A 17,312-nucleotide genomic window follows, 5' to 3' on the forward strand; every position below is an offset into this window, starting at 1 on the left:
CCCCAGCCGTCAGCCGCCTGCGCTCGGCCGCCACAAGCGCAGCGAGAGCGTCTCGACGTCCGGTAATCAGGCCCGCGCTTTACGCTCCTACCCCGGTCCCCTAGGCTCTGAACGGCGCAGGGGTCACAGACCATAGCCCCACCGCGCCCCTGGCCCCAGCGGCCCAGATCTAAGCGGGAGCCCAGAGCGAGGCCGCGTCGCTGGAGGGGCATTCGCGCAACTGCGCCGCTTGCCCCTTGCTGCATCCCAAATCCCTGCCTCTCATCCGGGGTGCTGTTCCGTTAGCGATGTGGGATCGCCACCACCCGGTTCCGGGTGGAACCTTTTGATGAGACCCTGGGGTCTTGGCACCCCAACAACCATCTCCAGAGGGCTTTTTTTCTCCCCAGCGCCAGGCGCCAGTCTAGGCCTCTGGCAGCGGTGTGGGTCGGGAAGGCCTGGACCTTTGTTGTTCACCAGCAGCACCGAACAAGGTACCAGGTGGAAACGCGGGCGGAAATGATCGAATGATTGAAGGTCCTTGAAGAGCACTGGGCCTCGAGCCCTGGAACTGTCCGCCCATCGAGGTGCTGGAAAGAGAGTCCCGGGTACCGCACTCCTCTGCCGGCGCGGCGTCCACGCAGTCCCCCGTGCAGGACAAACAAGCAACCTCGAGGATTCATTGTAGTTACGCCTAGAGATGTGTTCCTGGCCTACCCATTTCCCCAAAGAAATCCTGGCGGGTCGCGGGGAAAGAGAAGGAAGCAATGAAATTCTATGAAGGTCAAGGGCTAAGAAAGCGAGTGGTTTTGGGTGTGGGAGAGAAAAGAAAGAATTATACAAGAAAGGGTGGACTAGCGAAGGTACGTGGTAGAATCTAGAGCTGAGCATCCAGGCAGCCAAGGCAAAAATAATACATTAGGTCTCTGATACTAAAAGGAAGCATATCAGATCAACAGGCAGGCACATTTTCGCTCCACTCTAAAAGGACTTTATTTCATGAGCCTCTATGTAAGATAAAATGAAACTCCCTATTATTGTCACTAAAAATGCAAAAACTGTCTTCATGGGATGGGTTCTTTCTTACAAAACCAAAGGCAGCTAAATCCTACTCTGCTGGCATTTCTGAAAGTCTGGAGCAGAGCTGTCCAAGAGAAATACAATGTGATTACATGTTTGATGGAAATTTCTCACAGTCACGTTAAAAGTGAAATGAATCTAAATACTATATTTTAACCTAACAATGATCACAAATATTATCATTTTACGTGTAATCAATACAAAAATATTTTACTTTTTAGGAGCACTAAGTCTTCTAACTCCACTGAGTGATTTATGTTTACAACATGTCTTGATCTGACTGGCCACATTTCATATGCTCGATACCCTTATGTGTCTCATGTCTCATCAGGTCGGACAGTCCAATACAGAATGTTTTATTCCAAGTCAGGTTTCTAGTGAACGAATTGATGGATGAGTAAAACTAGTATTATTTAGTTATTTTTGCCTTTATTCATTTTAAAAATATTTTGAGGCAATTATACTTTCTAGCAATGAATCTCACAATAATTCTAACCTTCTTTTCCATCTAGACTTTTTGATATAATGGGTATAAAAAGGTAAAGCACAGTGGAATGGTTCTTGAATTTTCAAGGGCAACTACAAATCATCTGAGCACACTTGTCAAGAATGAGCCTCCTTGACCCCACCTCCAGAGATTCTGATTTGGTGCATCAGGGAAGGGGTGCAGTTCTGACAAGCATTCTGATGTCACAAGCCCCAGACTTCCTTTGGGAAGTGTTGGTGCAGAGGTTAATTTAAGATGATGAGGCTGGGGGCAGAGGGGTGGGTGTGTTTGGAAGCAGTGTGGGGATAGAAGCTGCAATCAGTGACCGAGTAGTTTTGGCTTCAGATAATCTGGGATTTGAATTCTCAACTTCACTATTTGCTAACTGTGTGATCTTGGGCAAATTACTTAACCATTCTGTGCCTCAGTTTCCTCATCTGTAAAAATAGGATGATAATGATAGCAGCCATTTTGGTGTTTTATTATTATATTAAGAATACTTGAGATAATGTATGGACAGTGTTAAGCACAGAACTGGGATCTAGGAGGCACTAAAAATGCTAGTTCATATTGTTAACTACTCAAATACCCAAGAGGTTCATAACTTCAATCCTCACATTAAAATCCAGGAAATAGAGGGGAGAATATGATCACCTTTAAAGTCCTCTTCTTCTTTTTGTGCCAGCAGATGAGGACAGCCCGTTTGAAGACAGGAATGACCTAAAGGCGTCCCCCACCCTGGGCAAGAGGAAGAAGCGGCGGCACAGGTACAGGGCCAGGCAGTCCCCTCTGCCTGCCTTTCCTCGGGACACAGCCCAAGGTTTATGGCACCTGCAACTGAGAATTTATGAATCTGCATGATGGCAGGCCCAGTGGTTGGCAGTAGGAAGGGCACAGAAGCCATTTGGGAAGATAATTCTGCTATTCCTAGGAGGCTGGGAAAATGCTACAATCTTGCTAGCATTTTTTTTGGCAGTATTTTAAAGACAATTTTGTAGGCCTGTCAAATGGATTTTGTCAGAATGAGTTGATGGAATTCATTAAGAAAGAGCTAAAGAACTGTTTTTGTTTGAATGAAATTTCTGGACTTTACATCAGCTAATCGTTCAGAGGTGGGGTGTTCCATTATCATGAGGTGGCTTCTAGGGTGTGGACAGCAGGGGAAGTAGGCACGTTGGTCCTTAAGGCCAGGGAGGCTGCTGTCCCCAAGGGACACGTGCCCACGTGTGTGTTTTGGGGTCCTTGCAGGACAGTTTTCACTGCTCACCAGCTGGAAGAGCTGGAGAAGGCATTCAGCGAGGCCCACTACCCTGATGTGTATGCCCGAGAAATGCTGGCTATGAAAACTGAGCTCCCTGAAGACCGGATACAGGTGTCTGGGGTCCCTTTTCTTCTTTCCAAAGACACCACAGAGAATGTGTCATTCCCACATTCAGTGAGCCAATCAGCAGTCCCTTCTCTACAGCCAACACTCTCCCTTTGCACAGAAACTCCCTTAGCTGAAGGCACCACAAGAGCATGTCCCTGTGACCCTCATGCCTTTTTTCATTTTATTATTATTTAGTATCAAATCATTCTTTAAAATCACATGATAGTGTGTGCTGCAACTAGAAACTATATAAAGATACATCAATGAAAAAAAAAATACTGCCTCTCCATCTCAAACCCTGAAAGAAATCAACATAAATGCCTGAGAAGACCTTTCTCCACTTTGTGGAGTATATTATCTGCCCCTGAATATGTATGTGCATATACATATCTACCTGCATATGTACACTCGCTGACATGCATACACAGAATTTTGCTCTTTCTTGGTTTTGTCAGAATATATGTCACTAACTATTTTTTAACAGCTACACCGGATTTCATAATAGTCTTTGATTAACATAATGTTTTTAATGAGAAATATCACCAGCATCCCAAGAGCCTAAGCTTGGAAGGAGCCATTGCCCCAGTGAACTCTTTCCAATCAATGAGAAAAAGCAGGAAACACTGTAGTTGACATCTTCACACAATGTGGGAAAAGGGAGTTTGATTATTTAGTTTTTTTCGTTCCTGACTCTATGGAAACTTCAGTGGACTTGGTCACGCGTGTCCCTACCGCGCTGAATGCCCGTGAGTCCGGGACCGCACATGGGCGCCGCTGGGGACTCCTGGGCGCGCTCCCTGGGGGCGGCTGGTTGGCCCTCGGGAGCTATTTCCTTCAGAAATAGCATGGGATCGTGCTCGGGAGAGAAGCTCCGAGCCCAGGGACGCCGCCTCCGCTCCTCCAGGCGCCTCTCTTCACTGTCTCTTCTGTGTGCTCTCTGCTTCTCCTGCCTCCAACCAGGTCTGGTTTCAAAACCGCAGGGCCAAGTGGCGCAAGCGGGAGAAGCGCTGGGGCGGCAGCAGCGTGATGGCAGAGTACGGGCTGTACGGGGCCATGGTGCGCCACTGCATCCCGCTGCCCGACTCCGTGCTCAACTCCGCCGAGGGTGGCCTGCTGGGCTCCTGCGCGCCCTGGCTCCTGGGTAAGGAAGGGCCCCCGGGAGCGCACTGCTCGAGGTGTTGTAGGAGGTGGGGCGGTCCCCGGGGGTCCCCACCGAGGCAGCCATTTCCAAAGCAAAGCAACGTCAGTTTACTGAGATTCAGGTCCAGAACCGTTCTTCCTATTTTTAGTTAATAACAAAACTTGCAGCATCTGGACGGTTGCCTCATTTTTCACAGAGATTGTCTAGGCTGTGTGGAAGTCTCACCGGGCTATGCATGCTAAATAATTTGGGATTTAAGGGTGAAATGACATCATTGCATTATGTGAAATATGTTTCCCAAGCGTTGAATGCTGTTAGAATTTGTAGAAACTGTGCAATTTAGGGAACTTGGTCATAGGAAACAGGGCGGTGCTGAGCAGCGACCCCTGGAGACAGTGAGCCCCTCCATCTGAGTCAGGAGAGCTGGCCCCGGGCTTGGTTCTGCCATGAACAACCTGCCCAATGGCTTTTCCGTCCCTTGGATTTTTGGTGTTTAAACAGTCTCCGCTGCTGAGGTCCAAACTTCGCTGTTGGGCACTCTCAGGATGCTCCACCCTTGTTGCCCTGTTTGCTGTTGCCAGAAACCAGCAGGCAGGGATCGCAGATTGTGGGAATGAGTCACAGATGAGTAACTCCGGGCATGGGGGGGATTAGTTAGGAGGATCATGGTGGCATTTTAGGTTTAGATGGAGGAAGTTTTTCTCTCAGCGAACAGTTTTTGAACAGCTACCAAGCAGCCCTATCCTGGGCACTGGAGGTTCCAATCATAGATATGTCTCGACTTTGCTCTCAAGGACTGAAACAATAGAGGGAGCACTGTGGGCAGTGACCCAAGCCGGCTCATCTGAAATTACACAAGCAGGTGGGGAGGTGGCTTACTGGCATCCACCAGACCGCAGCCTTGGGGAAAGTGGGCCCAATGCCAATCGCTGTCATCCAAAACACCTTTGCTGGATGTGACCCGGGGTCAGATGCCTGCTTTAAACCCCTAAGGTGGGAGTTACCTACCTGCCTTTCCTGTAGGCCCCAGAGATAGGCACTGACAAGGACAATTCTAGTGGGATTTAGAGAACAATAAGAAGGACATTTACTTCATTGCTGAATTTAAATTTATATTTTTATTTTTTCCTTTTTTTTTTTTTTTGCAAGGGATGCATAAAAAATCCATGGGGATGATAAGGAAGCCAGGAAGTGAAGATAAGTTGACAGGACTCTGGGGCTCTGACCACTTCAAAGAAGGTTCTAGCCAGAGTGAGTCAGGACCACAGAGAGGCTTGGATAAAGTGAGCCCTGAGCATGGCTTGGAAGATGTGGCTATCGACCTCTCCAGCTCTGCCCGGCAGGAGACCAAGAAAGTGCACCCTGGGGCTGGTGCTGAAGGAGGCTGCAACTCCATGGCACTGGAAGGGCCCCAGCCAGGGAAGGTGGGAGCCGTATGAGACCCACAGGTCCCACTGTCAAAGGCTGAAAATGTGCATATTCCTCACTGGCATTTTCCAAAAAGACAAAAATGGTCCAAGACATATACTCCCAGTTTGATTTTCTTCTGACACTGTCAAGATAAAATGCAATGCCACTTGCTTTAAGAGGACAGATGAGTGACCTAGGGAAAATTCTATTTCATTCTAGAATGGAAACGGTTCCTTAATGGCACTTTAACCAGTTAATTTGGTGCAAAACTTTTGATTCTCTTTTGAAGCTTAAGCAGGAAGGACCCGAAGTTCAAAAATGATTTCACTGCTGGGCATCATTTGAGATGTGTGGTTCAATGTGCTATACAGATGAACAGGTTAGGTCTGATGTCCTCATTCTCAATTAGGAAATATAAAATTCTTTAATCTCCAGAAGAGTCTGGTATCTTTATAGTGAAGACTTCATACAGACACATGAATGAATTATATTGTCTTTACCTTGAGCTTGGCCTTGGATAGTTCAATTTTCTTGTTACGGAGTAATTTATGTTTTCCTGAGTGTCACTTGATAGGCTGTTTATATTGGAACTCAAAGAAAGCCATACTCTGGACGTTTCTGCATTTCCTTCAAAAATAGCATAGGATCACATTTAAACAATTGTTGGATAGCTGGAAACAGTGTTTTTAGGTCAGACCAGGCTTTTAGTCTTTTACAATTTTTGATTGAAAGCACTTTAGTGACTTGGATTTTGTAAATGTTCCCTTTCCTGCATTTCCTTTGCCATTACTTTATTATTTTAAAATAAACATTTTGTGGTGTGTTTGCTTCTCAAGGCACTCCCTCTATTACACATGTGCACATCTCCACTATCTCTGATCCCAGCCAGGCTCTCCCTTCACCCCTTCTCAATCTGGGGACACGTGACACATTTTATTTATTCTTCAGGCTGCAGCTCTTACCATGTGTTGCTTTGTCAACTCCTCTGGGGCAGCAGCTGTGTCTGACTCACTCTTTGGAGTTCGGAGTCCAGAGAGATACCTTCTAGTTGATGGGAAAATGTGGTACTTTGTGAAGAAGGAAGGGCAGTGCAAGGAAAGTGTGGAGCTGCTCATTGTGAGGGCTTTCTCTGGGAACTGGCACAGTGATCTGTCAGGCTAGGCTTGGTGGTCCCATCTCTGCAGGTAAGAAAACAGAAGCTCTCTCCCTTTGGCCAGTTTTTCTCATCCTATGCTAGTTCCATACTCTTGGGAAAATTAAACATTACCAATTCCTTTCTGTAGCAAAAGAAAATGATGAGCCCTATGTACTTATATTAATTCTCGCTAATAGAGATCATAACTGAGGCCCGAGACTGCATCCATAATGAGCAGTTGGCATGAACTCTGGAAGTTCTTCTGTCTTTCCTGTTTAGAGACAGCAGCCCTGGCTCCGGGCTCTGGGGCCACACAGGTTCTGCCTCCCAGAGGGTTCTCAACACATTTCCTCATGTTTACTCCCTGATTGTTGCTCCCATCCCTCTTCCTTAGCTCATCCAGGATTGAGTTTGGGAGAGGGAACCAGTAAGCTGTGCAACTTATGTACATCACACTTAGACAATACGGGCAGCCACTAAAATTGTAACAGTAAGGCATATTTATTAATGTGAAATGATGCTGACAAAATGTTGCTGAGTAAAAAAATCCCTAGATAAAAGAACAAAGATAGAAATAAACAAATATGTAAAGCAGAATGAAAATGAAATAAATAACCTTAACAACTGGTTCTGCATACAAAATATACAAGTAGTGGACAAATCTCTATATACTGTTACAAAGGAAAAGGAGAAAATAGGAAGTGGCACAAGACAAAGGGGCTAAGAGCACTAAAGTAAAAATGGAAGGATGCTTTCTTAACATAAGGAACTCTCTTCAATATGGCAGGTTAATATTTTATAATGTGTACATACTTACATGTGTGTATATATACACATATAATGTAAGAGCATAGTCTTTGAGGTGACTTTGCCACCTCTAGCCATGTGACCTTGGATGAGTTACACTACCTTTCTGATCTCTCGGGTTTTCAACTGTAAAATGGGGATAGTAGCAGAACACTCGTTTTTCTGAAGATTAAATGAGATGACATGAGCAATGTACTTGGCTCAGTTTCTGGTGTAACTGAGGAAGAAGCAAATTAAATATTTATTATTACTGTAATTATTGGCATTTCTATTAATGTCAAAAATCAAGTGAGAAAGTTTGTTATCATTATCATTATTTGACAATATGGGACCAACAAAAGAAATCATGGAATATTAGCTTGTTGGAATGGTCTGCAACAACAACTCAAGAAGAACTCTAGGAACACAGCAAAACGTCACTCCAAGAGCAGGGCCCGGTGTGTCACTGGGCTGCTCTCTCTCTCTGGCTGTGCAAGGACCAGGAGCTCAACTGGCCACGCCCCACAGAGGACCACCACTGTCCTGTGTGACTAGAGTCTGGAGATAAGGACTCTGAGCCACTCAGCAACATCATCAGGAATCCAGGACTCAAGCTTGTCCCCGCAAGGTCACTGCAGGCTCCTGAAGTCCAGACATCACAGTGGAGACCACTTACGGCCACACTTCATCAAGGAGTAAACCCCCACCAGCAAGCAGACCCGCCTCTCACTCCTCAGTGGTCAGCACTGCATGTCACGCTGGGGCCTAAGCCAGTCATCACCAGCCAGGTGGGCAGAATTCCTTGTTTGGTTTAGTCCAATCAAAATTCACCTCTGGGGCTGGGTTGTGGCCAGCCCCTGCTCTTTTGCCCATTAACTAATGTAATTTGGCCCCTTTCAACAGAGAAGAAAGAAAGGGGTATGACTGCTGACCAACCAACCAATAGGTCATCCCTACACAGGAGATAAAGTAGTGTGTATGTGATATTAAGAGAGAAAACAAGAAACGTGTGCATAAAGATGAAAAAATAGATGAAAATTCTTTAAAATATTCATAAAATTTTTCAGATCATGGACAAATGGATACTTTGAATTTTTAAATATGTTCTAAGTTTTGTGAAATTAGTATGTAAAAATAAAATAATTTTTATTATTAACATTATTAAAATATTAACACCACTTTCTCAATATAGGGTTAAATTCACGAGACAAAAATGCTTTTAAAAACATCGTGTGAAAGTTTTTCAGGATAAAGAGTTCACATCTTGCCAGTGACTCCTGCGTGGTTCTCACAGTCCCAGTCTGAGGATGAAGAGGCCAGCAGGATTTTACACGTGGTCCTGTCAACCCTCACTCAAATCCTGCAGCACGTCAGATTGGAATCTGGCCACAGACTGACAGTAGGACTGAATTGTTTCCAGTTTTCAAAACTGTTTGCCAGCTGAAATGCAGCTGTTAAAATCTAAAAGAAGATTTCAAAAAATTACAATTTTAGTAAGGCGAATTTGGAAACATTCCTAATAGGAACCAGTGTTAACACTCCTGTCTCTGTAGCAGCAGGAGGCAGCAGCTCAGGACTTGAGGACATTCATGAATTAAGGTGATATTTTCAGAAATGACAGAAGAACAAGATATAACAAATAATGCTTTTTCCTTAGGTTTAATCATATAAAAACAATATAGGAAAGCACAAATTGTTTTCTGTGGTCAATGAATAATGTTTAAATTCATTATCTCTTTGCATTCTCAGAGGATGAGACATTGGGCTGCAGAGAAATGAAATGAACCTGCTAAGCCGATTGTCAAATGGATGAGAAACTCAGAGCCAAGGATCGGGAAAACACCCTTAAAGAATGAGGTGATGGCTGAGTCTGTCCCAGGCCAGTGCTTTGATACGACTGTGATCATCACAGCGGGATAGTATTGGCTCGGAGGGAAGAATGGACCCATGCAGCAGGAAAAGGAGCAGGCAGCACACACAGTGTGGACACAAAGCTGGTGTGGCTGACACCCGGGGAGGGCTGGCTTTTTGATAAGTTACTGGGACAACTGTTTGTCCATATGGGAAAACATACAATTGGACCTGCACTTCACACCTTACAGGAAAACACTTCCAAGTGGATTAAAGACATGGTGTATATGTTTGGTATATGAAAGGCAAAACTATAAAGCTTTCAGATGTTTTGATTTAGAAGATCCTTCAATTCTCCCTAAACTGTGGCTTAAAACAATCATCTTAAGCTCACAATTGTGTGCATCTATTTCAGCTAGGTTCAGCAAGCCACAGTCTCTTGTTCTCTCTCAGCCCCACCTTCTCCTCTTTCTACCTACATATACACAAAAGTTGTTGAGAAATACTCTCTGTTTTCCAGTGCAAACTTCTGCTCCTGGAGGCTCCTGTTCACTGGACTTTGCAGGAGGCACACAGGCTCCCCAAACCCTGCTGTGGTGCCTGATGACCTTCAGCTGAACCCTGTAATGCTGCTAAAGTCTGCCCCTTTGGAGAAATGACCCCGTAGCATTGTTCTGCCTCAGGAAGCATACCAATTTTCCTGTGTCATCCTCGATGATCACTGCTACCAGACTTGCCCCCTGCAGGGCACCCTGATGTGCAAGGAATTCAACAACCTGGGAGTTGAAAGCTTTGGTCTTCCAAGTTCAGTGTGTGCTTTCCCGTATCTGTTACCAGCTGATGAGAATAAACCTGCAGTCATGACAGCTAGGTCCAAGTGACAGGTGCAGAAAACTGCTCTTACAGAAACGCCCCTCCTTATTTAAGAGGCTTTGTCTATCACTCGGAACTGCTTCTACGCAAGGTTATCTGTTGAAAGTGAAATGTCCATACCAGGGCATTGTTCTGACTTTTCTGGACTTCCTCAACCCAAAATGCCTTGAAGAAAAAAAAAAAAAGACACTGAGGGTTAGGGGAGGGTCTTACTCTGTCTCCAGGCTGGAGTGCAGTGGCACGATCATAGCTCACCGCAACCTCTACCTCCTGGGCTCAAGTGATCCTCCCACTTCAGTCTCCTGTGTTGCTAGGATTACAGCGTGAACCACTGCCCCAACTACTTCCAACTCTTAAGAGTTCACCCCAGGCTGGCTGCCCTTTTCCCCTCTTTCCATCATGAGTGACACACGGGCATCCCCTTCAGCCAGTGTGGCTGACCTGTGCCTGCCTGGGTGCTCAGCTCGGCACCCATGTGAGCTCACAGCCTGAAATTTTAAGCGGAGGAGTTTCTGTGCTTTTCTGCCCTGGTCCCTCTTACTGACCCTCTAAGTCACCAGCCGTGGTCGTCTCCTCTTTGACCCCTGATCTCAACCTGGGCTTTGAAATGTGTTTGCTCACATAATTGTCTGTTACCCACCCTTCCTGTCATTGCAGAATCTGTTGTCTCATACTGACATTTTAGGACTTTTTTTCACTTTCTTCTGTTGAAGATCGCCTACTAAAAAGGAGTACTTCCTCCTTTTCATTCTTTCTTTATAAGACTTACATTTTAATAGATAAATTAAAATTGTATACATTTATGGTGTAAGACATAATGTTTTGGAATGTGTATACACTGTGGAAAGACTAAATCCAGGTAGTGAACACAGCATTACCTCACATAATTTTTTTTTTTCTGTGGTGTGAACACTTAAAATCTACCCCTTTAGTGATTTCGAGTACCTAATACATTGTTAGTAACTCTAGTCACCGTGTATACAGAACTTAAACTCATGCCTCCTGCAGAACTGAAATTTTTTGTCCTTCGAAAAGCCAGGTTGCCTCTTTTCTATTTCCCTCTTTAACACAGTCAATTTTGTGCAGTAACTAACCTGGGAAGTGGAGGAGATTCTGGGATCTCCTTCACTGTCCCATTAGGGAGCCCTTGGAGGGCCAGGGATTCCATAACAATGACCAAGGTGAAGCCCGATATTGCACAGGAGTGTGTGTGTGCAGGGGGTTGGGGGGCGGCATTCCTTTTCCCAAGTAATGCAATGAGTCTTGCAAGAAATTCCTGCATGGTACACTTCTCTGCCCCGGATCACATCTCCTCAAATATCTCTAACTCTGGCCATTGCCACAGCAACTGGTCTTGCTTCCTGCTGTTAAATTCAGTTTAGTGTAAAGCTGCCTCCTTACATATTTAAGTCTGGCCAACAGGTTTCTTTGTACATAGTAAACTATAACCTAACTGGATGTGTAAACAGGCTGTAACCTACTCTCGTGCCAATCACTGAGTTTTGGCCAATCACAGTGGGCCAACTGTTCAAACCATGTTCAAATAAGACAACATCAAGCTGTAACCAGTCCAACTGTTTCTGTACCTCACTTCCATTTTCTGTGTGTGACTTTCCTTTTTCTGTTCGTGAATCTTCTTTGGCCATGTGGCAGCACTGGTGTCTCTCTGAATCTATTCCGGTTCAGGGCTGCTCAATTCACAAATCATCCTTTACTCAATTAAACTCTGTTACATTTAGTTTGCCTAAGATTTTTCTTTTAACACTGCCCTGGGGCTTCTCTGACTTTGAGATGTGGACGTCTTAGGTACCCCTGCTTGGTACTTCCACCTGTGGACCCTGAAGGGCTTCCTAGAAGAAGTCTATAGCACACACAAGGCAGCCCGTGACCAGTCAGGGGAGTTCTTGTGATAAATTCTCCTCTTTTGCCTTTGTGATGGAGACCTCTGAAGTCATTCTACGCAGCAACATGAAGATCCTGGTGGCACCCAGCCCTGGTTGCCCTTGGCGTGACAGACTGGAGAAGGAATACTTGCTGGGCATTCTGCCCATCCCCTCTCCCACTCCTCAGTCCTGCATCCTCTCCCAAGTCAAGGCACCTGCCCACAGGTCCACAAGACTGGGAGCAGAAGTGGGACAGGATGCCAGGGCCAACAACCTCAGCCATGACTGAATGCATCACAGAATCTGAAAGAACTATTATGACCTAAAGTTCCATCTATACACACAAAGTGGTTTTACCGAGTTCAGTTTTGTAAACAATGTTTGAATCCAGCGAAATAGCCACTTTTGTGGATTTAGATGATATACAGTTATACAGTCACTGCCCCAATTAAAAAAATGATTTCGGGATTTCTTATACATGGCCTGAAGATACTATGAGGGTCAATTTTTCAATTTCCCCTTGTATTTCCATCAATCTTTGCTCATATTTTTGGAGTTGTATTATTAGGTGTCTGTAAGTTAAGAACTTCTAGATCTTCCTGGTGAACATTTATCATACAAAGTTTCCCCTTTTAACTTTCTTGCATTTTGTCTTACTGTGCATTTTGTCTGATATTTAATTCATATTTATTTGGTAAACATTTTCTATACTTTTACTATCAACATTTCTAAATATGTTTTAGGTTTAGGTTTGTCTCTTGAGGAGTATATAGTTGAGATTTTGAAAATCCGTTCCAAAAACCTTTTCTTTAACTAGAGAATTTACTCCATTTATATCAATTATAATTGTTGACATTTAAATTTTATTTTAACAAATTTATTTTTTGTATTTGCAAATGTTTTTTACCCTTTCTTTTAAGTCTATCTCTCCTTTTTTTTCATTTTTTAAACTGTTCAGTTTTCTTGCCTCTTGTCCCCCTCTACTAGATTAGAAGGTATATATTCTGCTTCTATTTGTGGTTAATCTAGAAAATTTGACATGCATATTGATGTAAATGTAAAACTGTCCTGAACATTCGAGGAATTATAGGATGCTACTTTTGATTTCTTAATTACTTTCTGCACTCTTGTTCAGGACTTTTCTTTTACCTTGTTTTTTTCTTAACCCCATGATGCAGGCGTTATTGCTATAATTTCATATCACTAATGTTTCTTTAGATTTACCCACAAGTGTAACAATTTCCTTGATCTCTGTCCTTCCATTGCAGGCACACCACCCTTATTATCCTCATTTGGGGGATAATTTTTCTTCTTCTGGAAGTAATCCTGAAGTAATAGGGTGAAAAGCCTATTAGTTTTTGTTTGTCTGAAAACGTATTTTGTGCTTGTTCTTGAAAGATGATTTCGCTATTCAAAGTTGACAATTATTTTCCTGAAATACCTTAAAGATTTTACTCAGCTGTCAGCTGTCAGTCTAAACACCATTCCTTTTTAGGTAATCTGTCTTCACTCTCTGACTTTTTTGCTGCTTATCTTTGGTTTGTGACAGTTTCGCAATCATGTGTTGAGGTGCTGCTTTCATTTTTATTTAGGTCAACTGGAATTTGTGTCCTTCCTGAGCCGAGTATTGTCTTTCATTAATTCTAGAAGTGTTGCAGCTTTTAATTCACTGAATATTTCCTCTCCCCATTCTCTCCTTCTAAAACTCCAAATGTTCATATCTTTGTGTGTGCGCGCATGTGCATGTGTGTGGTGTGTGTGCGTGTGGTGTGTGCGTGCGTGTGTGGTATATGTGTGGTGTGTGCGTGTGTTTAGTGTGTGTGTGGTGTGGTGTGTGTGCACACGTGTGTGTGGTGTGCGCGCGGGCATATGTAATGTGTGTGAGTGCGTGCGTGTGTGTGTGTGCACAGGTTTGCTCACAAGTGTGTGTGTGGTGTATGTGAGCACGCGTGTGTGTGAGCTTGCCCGTGTGTGGTGTGTGTTTGGTGTGTACGTGCGTGTTGTGTGTGCACATGCGTATGTGTGGTGGTGTGTGTGCATGTGTGTGGGTGTGTGCCTGTGTGTGGTTTGTGTGCATATGGTGTAGTTGTGTGGGAGTGTGTGGTGTGTGCGTGTTTGTGTGTTGTATGTGTGTACGGGCGCATGTGTGGTATGTGTGAGTGCACGTGTGGTGTGTGTGAAGTGTGTATGTGGTATGTGTAATCTGTGTGTGGTGTTTGTGCATGTGTGTTAGTGGTGTGTGCAGGTGCGTGTGGTATTTGTGTCCACGTGTGTGTGTTGTGTTGTGTGTGTGTGCTGTGTATATGTGGTATGTGGGGGGTGTGTGTGTTGTGTGTCTGTGTGTGCATGTATGTGGCGTGTGTGTCTGCAAGTGTGTGGTGTGTGTTAGTGATGTGTGCGTGTGTGTGGTGTGTGTGTGCGAGTGTGTGCAGTGTGGTTGTGTAGGTTTGTGTGTGGTGTGTGTGCATGCTGTGTGGTTGTGTGTGGTGTGTGCGTGATGTGTGCGTGTGTGTGGTGTGTGTGTGGTGTGGTGCCTGTGTGTGGTGTGTGTGTGTGTATGACGTGTGTAGTGTGTGTGTGTGATGTGGGGGAGTGTGAGGGTGTGTTTCTGGTGTGTATGGTGTGGTGTGTGGTGTGTGCGTGTGGTGTCTATGCATGTAGTGTGTGTGGTGTGTGCATGTGTGTGGTTGTGTAGTGTGTGTGCGTGCATGTGTGTGTGTGTGTGTGGTGTGTGCATGTGTGGTGTGTGTGGTGTCTTTGTATGTGCGCACGTGTGTGTGTGTGTGTGTGGTGTGTGCATGTGTGGTGTGTGTGGTGTCTTTGTATGTGCGCACGTGTGTGTTGTGTGTGCGTGTGTGTGGTGTGTGGTGGGTGTCTGTGTGTGACGTGTGCGTGTGTGTGTGGTGTGCATGTGTGTGGTGTGTCTGTGTGTGGTGTATGTGTGGTGTGTGCGTGTGTCTGGTGTATGTATGGTGTGTCTGTGTGTGTGGTGTGTGTGTTTGGTGTGTGCGTGGTGTGTGTCTCTGTGTGTGTGTGGTGTGTCCGTGTGTGTGTGGTGTGTGTGTTTGGTGTGTGCGTGGTGTGTGTCTCTGTGTGTGTGTGGTGTGTCCGTGTGTGTGTGGTGTGTGTGTATGTGTGTCTATCCCATGCCCCATGTCTTGCATCCTCTTTTCTAAATTTTCTTTCTTTTTTACTCTATGCTACAATTTCTATTTAATGGGAAAATTTAATTAATTCAGTTATTACTGATATGATGTATGGACATATCTCTTGATCTTATTTTATATTTCCCAACTTGCCATCCTTGCTTGTTCCTTCCCCACTCCACCCTTTCCTATTTTGTTTCTTTAAAATTGACCAATTTTTGTTCCATTTCTTTCACCAATGGTTTGGAAATCACATACTCCTTTTAGTTGTCTAAGAATTATACATAAAATTTAAACATACCAAATAAATATATGTTTCTACCACTATGTAGAGTTAGGCTGCATCATATCATTCCTCCACCCAGACAAAAACTTTTGCATGGCTTTACTTTACTTTACTTCTACTTCTCCCTGGTCCCCAGCCAAAAATCCTGACGGTTTCCCCAGAGCACCTTCCCAGTGCTCCCAGCTGCCCTCCCAAGCCACTTCCCAGGTCTGGCTGCCGTTGTCAGAAGCTACTGGACGGGAAATCTACCAAAACGTCAATGCCTGCTTGCACAGTAAGTCCAGGATAAAGTTAATTCTAGTTAAACTAATATGAAAAGAAAACCACAAACGGTGTTTCTGACTATATCCGTCAGTTATAGTTTCTGCCTTGAATTCCAAACTATTTGCCTGCTACCTGCCAGGGGCTCCTCCTCAGAATTTCTCTCCCACCAAGGGATTTGCGTTTTTCCAATTTATTAGACCTTTAAAGGAATCTATCTATCTATCTATCTATCTATCTATCTATCTATCTATCTATCTATCTGTCTATCTATCTATCTATACACTTCCCGTACCCCGTCCTCCGTCTTGATGGAATATGTATCTTTGCCAGGGCGAAGAGATTTCTCATGTCCTCATCCGGAATTCCCCTAGTTCAGGACTATCACACTGCCCTGGCCATAGTCAATCTGTGTTGATTAATTTACTAAGGAGACACAGGCTATTCTGAGAGGGCTCATTATTAGGGAAATGCTCCTGGGCTTCCTTTGATGGCGGTGTGAGCTTAAGGAATGCGTGAGTTCTTCTGGTTGGCTTGTCCTGTGGAAGACTTGACAGATTGCTTAGACAGGCTGGAAAGCAGCATCAGTTAGAGCGCCAGGGGGCAGTGTTGGCCAGGTTTACAATTTCTCAACATTCAGTCCGGTGAGAAATTTGACTAACGCTATTAGTTCCTCATCAATAGATACACATCCTCTTGGGTCCCCGCTGGTGTTTTCAGAGCTGGGGCCATGTTTAATCTCTCTTTGGGACCCACAGAAACTGGTCCCTGAGAAAGCCATGTCCAGCCTTAGCGATCGGCACCTTTGCAGACAAATTCCTCCCCTGCCTGTGATCTCTGCTCAAAGCTGTAATTGCATCATAAACCTTCACCCTTGAGTTTGAGCTGAGAGGCTGGAAAGCCCAAGAAGTTCCTGAGGGCGTAGGCAGAGATGCGATGACAGTTTTAGTGGCCTTTGCCTTCTCAGGACAGAGCAAAGGGGCCAACAGCTCACATCTAGCCAAAGGCTATTCCCTGGTTTCCCTCTCCCCCTTGTAGCCTCTTATCATGGAGGGGTCAAGAAACCAGGTGATTGCTGCAAAACAAGCACCCGGGCAATATCTGCGTGACCGCTGAAGCAGTGCATCTGGCTCCAAGATCACTCTGGGGACAGGGTGGGCCACCAGCAGACAGCAGGACCCCTGGCCCTGCGTGTGTGTGGGGACGGGTTCAGGCTTCTGCTGGACAATGAAACCACAGGACAAAGCCATGAGGGCAGGGAGCCCCTGGTCTTTCCGGTGCAGTGGAAACCCTGCTGCTGTCGTGCCTCTGCCTGGGTGTGGGAGTCTGTTTCTCCGAGCACAGTGTTGAACTTGGGACTATCCCTTTTGTCCTCTGGACTATAAGCCTCCTCCTCTAAGCTCCACACTCTAGTTGTCACTCAAATTCAAACTAAAGCAAATGCCGAGTTCTAGCTGAGGATATATTTCCTAGCTTCACCTCTCAATTTTTAGTTTTATGCAAGTCAAAATCTAAACCTTCCCAGCCAGAGCTGGCTGTCATTCTCAGAAGCTAGCTTACTGGAAATCTACCAAAATGTCAATGCCTGCTTACACTGAAGTCCAGGATAAAGTTAATTCTAGTTG

At 44.9% G+C, this 17,312-nt stretch overlaps 1 protein-coding gene across 1 annotated transcript in view; it reads left to right on the forward strand.

Moving 5' to 3' along the window:
- VSX1 (visual system homeobox 1) overlaps nt 1-16,803 on the forward strand; it is a 17,171-nt gene extending 368 nt beyond the window's left edge. Inside the window, exons 2-9 of the mRNA XM_011952193.1 lie at nt 2,235-2,313; nt 2,795-2,918; nt 3,876-4,056; nt 5,206-5,489; nt 6,415-6,582; nt 8,682-8,786; nt 15,563-15,700; nt 16,726-16,803. Of these exons, the coding sequence (XP_011807583.1) occupies nt 2,235-2,313; nt 2,795-2,918; nt 3,876-4,056; nt 5,206-5,489; nt 6,415-6,582; nt 8,682-8,786; nt 15,563-15,700; nt 16,726-16,803 (1,157 nt within the window). The remainder of the gene's footprint in view (nt 1-2,234; nt 2,314-2,794; nt 2,919-3,875; nt 4,057-5,205; nt 5,490-6,414; nt 6,583-8,681; nt 8,787-15,562; nt 15,701-16,725) is intronic.
- The last annotated feature ends 509 nt before the right edge of the window (nt 16,804-17,312 follow it).

This window comes from Colobus angolensis, unplaced genomic scaffold (assembly GCF_000951035.1).
Source record: "Colobus angolensis palliatus isolate OR3802 unplaced genomic scaffold, Cang.pa_1.0 Scaffold336, whole genome shotgun sequence".
In the NCBI taxonomy this organism is placed as follows: domain Eukaryota; kingdom Metazoa; phylum Chordata; class Mammalia; order Primates; family Cercopithecidae; genus Colobus; species Colobus angolensis.